At 34.5% G+C, this 11765-nt stretch overlaps 1 protein-coding gene across 2 annotated transcripts; it reads left to right on the top strand.

Annotated features, from left to right (window-relative positions):
• The first annotated feature begins 4764 nt into the window (after nucleotides 1-4764).
• LOC130647725 (uncharacterized) lies at nucleotides 4765-8868 on the top strand. 2 transcript variants are annotated; one of them, XM_057453681.1, is made up of 3 exons: nucleotides 4765-6117; nucleotides 6397-8344; nucleotides 8562-8868. In XM_057453681.1, the coding sequence occupies exons 1-2, from the start codon at nucleotides 5607-5609 to the stop codon at nucleotides 6615-6617; spliced, it is 732 nt and encodes a 243-aa protein (XP_057309664.1). In that variant the 5' UTR covers nucleotides 4765-5606; the 3' UTR covers nucleotides 6618-8344; nucleotides 8562-8868. The 2 variants fall into 2 exon arrangements, with proteins under 2 accessions (XP_057309664.1, XP_057309663.1); XM_057453680.1 differs by lacking the exon at nucleotides 4765-6117 and having other exon boundaries at nucleotides 6228-8344; nucleotides 8562-8867.
• The last annotated feature ends 2897 nt before the right edge of the window (nucleotides 8869-11765 follow it).

Genomic DNA, 11765 nt, shown 5'->3' with positions numbered 1-11765 from the left:
ATTAAAATGTTATTTATAGATGGAGAACATTTTAAGGCAAAAAATCAGTATAAATAAAAGTTGGAAAAAAATTAATAGCTCGTAACCGTGTCTGTTGTTACCGTCCGTCTATGTCTGGCGTATATTGTTATGTAATGATTGCAAGAAGCTAAAAAAATGTACATAGCGATTACATAGAGAGTTGAAAACAGCTAAATTTAAACAAATTGAAATTAATTTGAACGTTAAGAGAAAGAAAAGGTTACCATAAAGTCTCCACTGTAGCTGTTGTAACCACCCATAGCAACAACTTGTTTATTTTCGTTTCTTAATCTCCAGTAAAGACGGTTATGACGGAATAATTCACCACAGAAATATTTATAAAGATTTGTTTCGTAATCATCTGCCAAGTTTGCATAAATGGCTGGTGTTATAGTTGCCGCTTGTTTTGACCTTACTGCAACAGGATATCGTTTCCGATAAGGTTCTCCAGACCTCTTTTTTGAATACGGAATTTCGCATTTGGAACCGAACAAATTGTTCAGGCACGCGTCAATTATATTTCCTGAGTTATTTCTGTAACACCATGCTTGTATGATCCGGTTTCTTGGTGACCCGGGATAGTACTTCATAGATGTGGAAAACCGTTGTTCATACTTCAATTGTGAGGAACTAGCAGGCCAGTCCCACCGATGGTGGTTTGATAAAGATGAAATAATAGAAAACTGATCGTTCAGAGAAATCACAGAGGGATATTGCTGAAGGAGACATCTCCGTATGCTTTTTGAAAAAGTTGACTTGGAACGATATTTGACAATTTGAGGTTGGAGTGTTGAACAAATTTCTTTATTATCGCATATAACGTGACTAAAATACAAAAAAAAAAACACAGAAATAATAGGAAACAGAAGGATAATTCAGTATAATCATTTCATCGCATGCGCGCAAGGTTACATACGTACCGATTCTCAATTTTATTTTCATTTGCCTCAAACTTTTGACTGTTGTGCAACGTAATACCAAAAACAAATAGACATTTCACTTTTTCTGATTGTATGGTTGGCATAATCGAGCTCATAGTATTGTAAAAACTATTTTTGTTGCCTTTTATATTCCTTGAAGTTACATTCTTCTTTTTTTCGTTGCAATTTTCTAAAGAAATAAAGATACGGCTCTTTAAATTATAATTTACGAGAGCAAAAGTTTGTTTCTAATTTCAATAATCTGACAAAGCAATCGCAACTTGGTTATTGGAAAGTATGATGCGTTAAGAAAAGCACATTCGTCCAAGATACGCAGAAACTGCAGCGATACATCAACTTCTAAAATGGATTTGGAAATAAAGAAAGCCTTGCAACTTTCTTTTATTCTAGCTTAAATTTAAAACACTCTTCTACCAGATTATAATAACGATTACTTAATACGAATTACCAGAATTGCGCATTGTTTGGTATAATTTTCTAGATCTGATTTTTTCCATGTTGACATCATCCATTGTATAGACATGGTAGGGTAACAGGTCATTCGTTAAACCTAAGCGTTGCTGAATAAAACACTGCCCTTCGTTATAAAAAAAACCTTGAAATCCACCAGATTCAAAAAGGCGGCACACATAAACTCTTCCAACTGGTACTTCTACTTGCAAAACAGAGCAATAAAACACATCATCATAATAACCAGATGCTGCCATTGTCAAGCAAGTGTCCTCTGCTTTTATTATCGTGTTGCTCGCTTTAAAACAAGATGAAAGCATTGCCGTTGTTATTGAAGTCTCCAAATCTAACGCTTCGTGGCATTTATTTAAATTTGCCAATGCGATTTTCTTTTTATCTGTCTCTGCCTCCACTGAATGGGCTAAATATGACAAGGTAAATATGATATAGAACACAATACTCAGTAATTCTTTTAATATGGTGACAACGCAAAGTTTAGCTGTTGTCATGTTAGCAAAGTAGTGAACGATGGGTTAACATTACTGACAATATGTATCAACATACTTTAATCTGCCATCTTTTAGTCGCAAGATATGAAGTGGGAAAATATGAAAAATATTTATATATATATTGCTTCCTTTGAAGAAAATGTAAACTACAGTCAACTCCCTCTAACTCTAATCTTTTTACTGTCGAGTGGAACATGCTTCAATTTTATGTATGGTAATGCATTCTTGATACAGTTTAGCATGATAATCTTAAAGCGTACTAACTTTGCGTAAGTATGTAATACATTATATCCAACCGGAAAGTTAACACTTAAAATGTTTACAATAATTTCTTTTCGTCGTTTTAGTAAATTTTACTTTCCTCAGTGAACAGTTCGATTTACTGAACATTATAACTAAGAGTAGGCTTAAGAGCGGTTTGCAAGGTACCCGAGGTCAGAGTTAACGGGTAAGTATTATCTTTAAGGAATACTCATGATAACGACGCTAGTGTTGGAGGTCATAAAATTTCGAGTTGTTTAGAGTTTCGGGAGTTGACAGTATATTAATCACCTACACGAGTTGGCAAGATCTGTTGACGTGATACTGAAATTAGTATCTTCTAAACCACTGTCAATAATAACATTGAAAGCAACCTCCATGTCTTCCACTAACACCTCTGGAACTTCTTCTAATGATGTCAGCATTGCATCATATTCTACTTCATCCGTACTTATGGCGTCCATACTTAACTTACTAACTATGAAATTAAAAAAATAACTGTATCTGTGAAAGGGGATAACAGGTCGAATTAATAAACGGAAATATAACTACATTAAACCTGCTGGTGTTAAGAATAAAAAAACGAATTCGTGTACAATATTTCTTTACCATAAAACAAAATTTAAGGTATTATTTTTTACAAAACTCACGACAATAACTCAAATTACAAGAAAATGAGAACAAAAAGTAAACAGTCTTCAATAGTCACAGCTCGTTACTTTCTATTTTTTAGATATATACAAAACAAAATAAATTGAGTATAGGTTGTACAAAACAACAAAATTATAAAATATCTCTAAGCTCTACCAATATTTGATTAGAAACATGAGTAACCATCAAGGAGTAAAAAGATTCCTTGCAGATAGTAATTTCTATTTGGGATATTCGACATATAAAAACGTCATTCAAACGCAAAACATAAATTCGTATAATAAGAGTCCATTTTAAAAAACCTTTAGCAAATTTAAATTAGGGTAAAACTGCCAAAATTCCCAACTAATGAAATTATTTCATTTTATCATGTGATTTGTTTTAGACAATTAAAGTTTCAAAATACAGAACATAGTTTTAGAAGATGTTTCTTTAGGCAAAGAAAATTGTAGAAAATATAATTTACCTTGCCTCACACCCAGACGGACTTTTTTCAAATTATATAGGAGATATTATTACAGCAATCGTCTCTTTCTGGTTTTTCAAATTTTACTCATTCTTATATATATTTATTTATAACAATCACAACAACTATTACCATAGAACAAAAACGACTTTCATGTTTATAATATGCTACTTTGCTGTTCTTCCATCATAACGTTTTAATCGGTTGTTTTTCTTACAATCAGGTTGTAATGAATAAATTCCATCACAAACTGCATATTCACACATACCTGCTGGTGCTTGATGTTAGACTAAAACAAAAATAACAAAATATAAATGATTGATGTGCAAATAGAGGTTATCCTATATAATGTGAGGATCAGGTTCATGACCCCTAGGTTCCAAAAACTTTTTTTCCTTTATTCGGTTCAGATTCTACCCTTTTGTATCTCAATAATAATAAGTAGTCCATAAATTAAATAGAGTACATATTGTTTAAATGACTTTCTGTGCAACTCATTATTTTGATTTCGCATTAAGCACAATAAACACATAAAAGCAAAAAATTGAAGTAATCATAGAAATAAATCAAAAAAAACTGTTTACTAAAAAGATTAATTCCAGTGCCTTTTAGATCTTGCCTCTAAAAAATCTACGATTTACATTTCATTTAGCCCTCTGTGGTTTCGCTTTTTTACCTACTAAATAGCGTGTGTACAAAAATTCATAAATTTTGAGTAATTTTGGAAATTCATTTATTGTACAGATTTCATACACATGAACTATCCACAAGATGTTGGTATTACTTTTTGCTGTCGATGGATATAGATATATATTGGCGTTGATTCCATATGTGTAAGTAAATATTACCATTGCCCTGTGTAAGAAGTGTTATGTTGTACGGTAGTGAGGCATGGGCAGTGAAGCAGGAAGATCTTGACCTTTTAAAAAGGAATGATATAAGAATGGTTAGGTGGATGTGTAACGCCAGTCTGAGAGACAGAAAGAGTTCAGATGAGCTAAGAAGCAGGATAAGTATCAGTAGAATTAAAGATGTTATCCAGATAAGAAGATTGAATTGGCTGGGGCTCTTGGAAAGAATGGAGGAGGATAATTGGGTAAGAAAGTGTAGAGACTTGATAGTTCCTGGGGCAAAGCCCAGAGGCAGACTGAGAAAGACTTGGCAGGAGGTTATAAGGACAGACTTGATACAGCGGAAGTTGAGTTTAGATCTAACACAGTCTAGATCAGATTGGAAGAGGGTCATTAATATACCCCGTCCAACCCATGCTAGCATGGAAAACGGACGTTAAGCTAGGAATGATGATGATGATGATAGGTTAACCTAACTGAGACTGATGTGAGGATGTGGGCTATTTGAAGGTGCTGGAAGTTGATTGGGCTAGTCAGTTCTCGACACATTTAGTTTCATCAACTTAAAAAGTTATAGCTAAAGGCGATAATAACAAAGGCTTACATTCCTACTTTCAGGTGTGTTAGCTATAGACGGCTTACTTCGCGTTTTTTGTGCCTGATGCCAGTGGAATTTTGCAGCTACGCTACATCTTTTCTGCCATCTTTGTTTGCCTTTTTACTTTCACGGACGTTACGTACACCACAACCCGTACGGCATCTCTAGCCAATCAGGAGGCTGAAAATTTGAGATACAAAACTGTGACCGTAATTCCCTCGAGGTTGCTTCCAATGTTATTATTGACAGTGGTTTAGAAGATACTAATTTCAGTATCACGTCAACAGATCTTGCCAACTCGTGTAGGTGATTAATATACTGTCAACTCCCGAAACTCTAAACAACTCGAAATTTTATGACCTCCAACACTAGCGTTGTTATCATGAGTATTCCTTAAAGATAATACTTACCCGTTAACTCTGACCTCGGGTACCTTGCAAACCGCTCTTAAGCCTACTCTTAGTTATAATGTTCAGTAAATCGAACTGTTCACTGAGGAAAGTAAAATTTACTAAAACGACGAAAAGAAATTATTGTAAACATTTTAAGTGTTAACTTTCCGGTTGGATATAATGTATTACATACTTACGCAAAGTTAGTACGCTTTAAGATTATCATGCTAAACTGTATCAAGAATGCATTACCATACATAAAATTGAAGCATGTTCCACTCGACAGTAAAAAGATTAGAGTTAGAGGGAGTTGACTGTAGTTTACATTTTCTTCAAAGGAAGCAATATATATATAAATATTTTTCATATTTTCCCACTTCATATCTTGCGACTAAAAGATGGCAGATTTAAGAATGTTGATACATATTGTCAGTAATGTTAACCCATCGTTCACTACTTTGCTAACATGACAACAGCTAAACTTTGCGTTGTCACCATATTAAAAGAATTACTGAGTATTGTGTTCTATATCATATTTACCTTGTCATATTTAGCCCATTCAGTGGAGGCAGAGACAGATAAAAAGAAAATCGCATTGGCAAATTTAAATAAATGCCACGAAGCGTTAGATTTGGAGACTTCAATAACAACGGCAATGCTTTCATCTTGTTTTAAAGCGAGCAACGCGATAATAAAAGCAGAGGACACTTGCTTGACAATGGCAGCATCTGGTTATTATGATGATGTGTTTTATTGCTCTGTTTTGCAAATAGAAGTACCAGTTGGAAGAGTTTATGTGTGCCGCCTTTTTGAATCTGGTGGATTTCAAGGGTATTTTCATAACGAAGGGCAGTGTTTTATTCAGCAACGCTTAGGTTTAACGAATGACCTGTTACCCTACCATGTCTATACAATGGATGATGTCAACATGGAAAAAATCAGATCTAGAAAATTATACCAAACAATGCGCAATTCTGGTAATTCGTATTAAGTAATCGTTATTATAATCTGGTAGAAGAGTGTTTTAAATTTAAGCTAGAATAAAAGAAAGTTGCAAGGCTTTTTTTATTTCCAAATCCATTTTAGAAGTTGATGTATCGCTGCAGTTTCTGCGTATCTTGGACGAATGTGCTTTTCTTAACGCATCATACTTTCCAATAACCAAGTTGCGATTGCTTTGTCAGATTATTGAAATTAGAAACAAACTTTTGCTCTCGTAAATTATAATTTAAAGAGCCGTATCTTTATTTCTTTAGAAAATTGCAACGAAAAAAAGAAGAATGTAACTTCAAGGAATATAAAAGGCAACAAAAATAGTTTTTACAATACTATGAGCTCGATTATGCCAACCATACAATCAGAAAAAGTGAAATGTCTATTTGTTTTTGGTATTACGTTGCACAACAGTCAAAAGTTTGAGGCAAATGAAAATAAAATTGAGAATCGGTACGTATGTAACCGTGCGCGCATGCGATGAAATGATTATACTGAATTATCCTTCTGTTTCCTATTATTTCTGTGTTTTTTTTTTTTTGTATTTTAGTCACGTTATATGCGATAATAAAGAAATTTGTTCAACACTCCAACCTCAAATTGTCAAATATCGTTCCAAGTCAACTTTTTCACAAAGCATACGGAGATGTCTCCTTCAGCAATATCCCTCTGTGATTTCTCTGAACGATCAGTTTTCTATTATTTCATCTTTATCAAACCACCATCGGTGGGACTGGCCTGCTAGTTCCTCACAATTGAAGTATGAACAACGGTTTTCCACATCTATGAAGTACTATCCCGGGTCACCAAGAAACCGGATCATACAAGCATGGTGTTACAGAAATAACCCAGGAAATATAATTGACGCGTGCCTGAACAATTTGTTCGGTTCCAAATGCGAAATTCCGTATTCAAAAAAGAGGTCTGGAGAACCTTATCGGAAACGATATCCTGTTGCAGTAAGGTTAAAACAAGCGGCAACTATAACACCAGCCATTTATGCAAACTTGGCAGATGATTACGAAACAAATCTTTATAAATATTTCTGTGGTGAATTATTCCGTCATAACCGTCTTTACTGGAGATTAAGAAACGAAAATAAACAAGTTGTTGCTATGGGTGGTTACAACAGCTACAGTGGAGACTTTATGGTAACCTTTTCTTTCTCTCAACGTTCAAATTAATTTCAATTTGTTTAAATTTAGCTGTTTTCAACTCTCTATGTAATCGCTATGTACATTTTTTCAGCTTCTTGCAATCATTACATAACAATATACGCCAGACATAGACGGACGGTAACAACAGACACGGTTACGAGCTATTAATTTTTTTCCAACTTTTATTTATACTGATTTTTTGCCTTAAAATGTTCTCCATCTATAAATAACACTTTAATGTCCGTTATATTTCCCGAATTTTTAGAATTATGAATACGTTCATGTTACTGCGGTAAAAACGGAGACGACACCGATAATTACATGCCAATGTAAAATCTTTAGTACGTTGCAAGCCTCAATCGATGTTGATCATGGAAATTATGCAAATGCGAGAGGGAGGGTCACGTGTTGCCATTGTCGCTTAATGAAGGAATTATTGATATTTGTAGATTTTGACGGTTTAAACGAATCAGCAATTATTCCAGAACATATTAACAAACAGGTGTGTTTTGTTATATTCATTTGTAACTACATTTGTAAGAAATACCGGACAAATTATTGGGTAGCATAAGGGGTCAAATTTTGAAAATAATCTCCTTAATTAACTATATGTGTTGTGTCAATAAGAAACTCTGACAGAAAGGGTTGTTATAAATCTGTGTAAGTCTGTTTTAATTTTTTTTATTTTAAATCTTAGATTGTTCTGGAAGCTCTTGAATGTACGAACGATCAAGTCATTTCACTTCCCGCCAAAACAGGCGTTAAACGTTTTTCTATTGTTGCAGATCAAGTTGAATTTGTTACAGTGTGTAATGTTGATAAGATTCACAAACAAATCGCAACATGTCACTCAACTCAATGTCGTTTATCAAAGAACCAATCAACTAAACGAAATGTAAGAAATTTAACTGATTGTTCATCACTTTGTCAACATCTTAAATTGCTAAAAGAAAGTCTTGACGAAGTGCCAACGAGGATGGAGATGGATATCGAGGTTGATGATGGTAACTATGGTGATAGCAGTGATGAAGATGATACTTTACCCTCTGAAAAGGTTGTTAGTTTTACTTATTACAGCCAAACCTATGTACTTATAAAAGCAGACTTAAAAAATAATTTTTTGAGGAAACAAAGCAACGTTAAAAATTGAGAAAAAAGTAAAAAAAAAATCCTTCAAAGTTTGAGCTTGACTTTAGAAAGTAAACATTTTTTGTCAGAATTATTTTGAATCTATGGACATTCAGCATTTTACACACATCTTTTCTTCGTAGTGGGAAGATATATTTGATGTTGCATGTGGGTTATGGACCTTTGGCAAGAATTGTCCTTCTACTCAAATTGTTGATTCCAATCCAGATTCAAACAACTTAAGTATGCAATTCTATCAACGAAGTAGAATAGATATTAAAGAACCAGAAACTTTCCCATTGTTCGTTCCTAGTGCTAATGGAACGTGTACTTGCCAGGTAAATTTTTCAACCATTTAGAAACACTATTACTCTCTTAGAATTAGTTGATTAAGGTTAATATGTTTTGATACTTAGGCCAGATGGACGTCTGACGAAAATCCAGATGGTCTATTGGAAGAAGTCGGAAAGACTACGCTGTTTTTAAGCTTAGGTAAAAGATTATCAATTTTGAAAAGCCTTTTTCCAAAACGAAGCCATTTTCCATCAAAATAGCCAGATTTACCAATCCAATCTTTTTAGGCGCCGTAGAAGCAAAAGTCTGGAAAAGAAAATGTCTTCAAGGTACATGCATAAGATCATGGGCTGGAGAGGATGAGTGTATATTCAGGCTTTCCGCTCACACGTGTGCCGGATATGAAATTGGTTGGATGTTTGTTGATGCTGTAAATAGCGGAAAACAAACATTTTCAGGATTTACCATGTGCATGAATAAAACGTACAAGCGCCTGTTTCCGACAGGCAAATCTTTTATGTCCAGTCGGACTTTTATTGCGTGGTGGTTTGCATGGGCATCGCATATGAAAATCGACTTTCGTATGTCCTGCTCTTGGTGCGGCGGAAAATGCAGTTCACTTGCTTGTGATGGAACGAAAATTGGATTAAATTTTAAACAAGCATTTGTTTCACCCATTGAACGCTCCAACGAATCTGAAATTTTGGAAACGAAACTGAGACGATTGGATCGGTGCTTTATTCCCACATCCATGAACAACACCGCAGCATTTTGCAAATTGGCGCGAGACACTTTTCAATAAATGTGTCGATTTATAATTGATGGGGATTACAACCAGATTTCGTCACTTATGTTCAAAGAATATGTGCAGTTACTTGATGATCGAGTTGTACCTTTTATTTCTCGCGTTTTTAACATACAACAGGAAGGTATAGATCGAAACGAACAACTGGCCGCCGCCAAGTTGTTATCGATGCTGTTTACTGATTGTTCCGTTGATGTCATATGTCCTATCGCTTTAGCAGAAAAGCTGAACAGTTTTTTTAGCACTAGCAGTATGGACACTTTGGCGTTTGCCGAAGATGTTAGGACATATTGTCCTGAGATGGCATGGTTAATGATACAATCATTCCTCGTTCATAATGGGACGATTCCCGAGGACACGCTTAGCTTTTTCGTACACGTATGCGAGCGTGTAAAATCTATACATTCTTTTAATACTCCACCTGCACCAACTCAGAAATTAGAAGGTACTTATAACCCGGCGAAGTACGGTCGAGCGTACTACTTTACTGAGAATGGAGAGCAAATAAGAAAAATGCGAAGTTTTTCTATGGATAAAAGGGAAATAAAAGACACCGCAAATGATAACACCCCAGATGTTAGATGTCGGAAGGTGTACCCGGACGTGTCAAAAAAAGGGACAACATATCTTTTTTTGTGGTTTTGTCCTTATCATGGTCACTGTCTTGGGTTTCACATTATAACAGGAAGTGAAGGAAGAAAGGACGCACTGGCATCATTGTATACCCATTTGGAAAAAGGGCCCGAAACCATTTTTTACGATTTTGCTTGTGGCTTAAGCGAGTACGCCAAAAATCGAGAATCTGGGTATTTTCAAGACACGCGTTTTTTTCATGACGTGTTCCACGGATTCAGCCATAAATGCTCTCAAGCCTACAACAGTAGCAGGTTAAGTGGAATGAACTCACCGAACACAAGTATCTGTGAACAATTTAACAGCTTTCTGCAAAGAATTAAAGCCTCGGCAAAATTAATGGGACAAGCGCATTTTACGTTTTACGTTCAATTCTTCATACACCAGTGGAACATTAAAGTTTTTAATAGTAGCCGGACTAGAATGAAGATTGGTTACTACGGTGCGTTTGAGCAGACACTGACTAAGAAGATTGTGCAAAACGATATAAAGTAACATTATCAGGTTACAAAAGTGCTAAGCCTAAAATCTATTATTAAATATGGTGCGTGATTTTATATAGAAGCCTGAATATTTACAAAAGTAAAAAATATCCACGTATATTATAATACAATTACTGTACTGGAGCTTCTATCATTGTTTGTTTCATAATTTTGTTGACATAATATCTAACTGTCATGAAATTGTTATTGTCACCGATCTTATCGCCTTGTTCACACCAAGGAGCTAACATCGTTACGACTTTACCAAGATATGTAGTGTGTGTAGGTGTAAAAGGTGTTAATAACTTTTTCTATATATAATGTCAAAGTTCAGCTAACAAAGCTCTTGATATTTAACACAGACTTCTTACTGACTTCAATGTGTTTAAATACTTAATAAATTCTATTTGAAAATCTGCCTTAGGAATAGAAAAGAAGTGCTTTCAATAAAACTATTTTATATACATAAAATAAAGCAAATATGTTTTTGGTTTACATATATACATGCTTGACTGCATTGGAACAAAAATTAATTTAAGTTTTTATAAGTTTCGTGTCTAGCTTTTTCATATTCAGTGTTCATGCTGCTACTGAGTATAAGATATATAACAAATAAAAAAAATATATATACATAAGGTAACATATTGTCTTCCTCTATGACCATAGAATGTGCTGCTAAATTTGTATGCCAATCTTTTCGTAGATCCATTTCATGTCTCATTATTCACATCGCAAATGTCATTTCTTCCCAAGCTATATAAATAAGGAAAATATATTATCTAATAATAAATACACAGTTTCACATTGTCAATCGCCAAATATGTAAATAATTATTGTGGCGCCGTAGGTTAGTGGTTTTAACTCTCACAATTTGTGTGGGAGACTGGAGCTCAATTTCTCTTGGTAGCGATTTAATATGGGCAAGAAAATGTTATCACAACCCAAGCCATGTGAGGGAAATTGGGGCATGGCTGCTTTTCCTAAAGTAGGAACCAGCAGTAACCAGCAGTATTTTGAACTAACCAACAGAGAACCAGCAGTTTTTTAATTAACCACAAGAGAACGTTTAGTTAAGTAGATAAAAACGAAATGAATGCAACTACCGCTTCGAATGCGCAACATGTTACAATGTA

This window comes from Hydractinia symbiolongicarpus, chromosome 6, assembly GCF_029227915.1.
Source record: "Hydractinia symbiolongicarpus strain clone_291-10 chromosome 6, HSymV2.1, whole genome shotgun sequence".
In the NCBI taxonomy this organism is placed as follows: Eukaryota; Metazoa; Cnidaria; class Hydrozoa; order Anthoathecata; family Hydractiniidae; genus Hydractinia; species Hydractinia symbiolongicarpus.
This window is presented reverse-complemented; position numbering and strand designations above follow the sequence as displayed.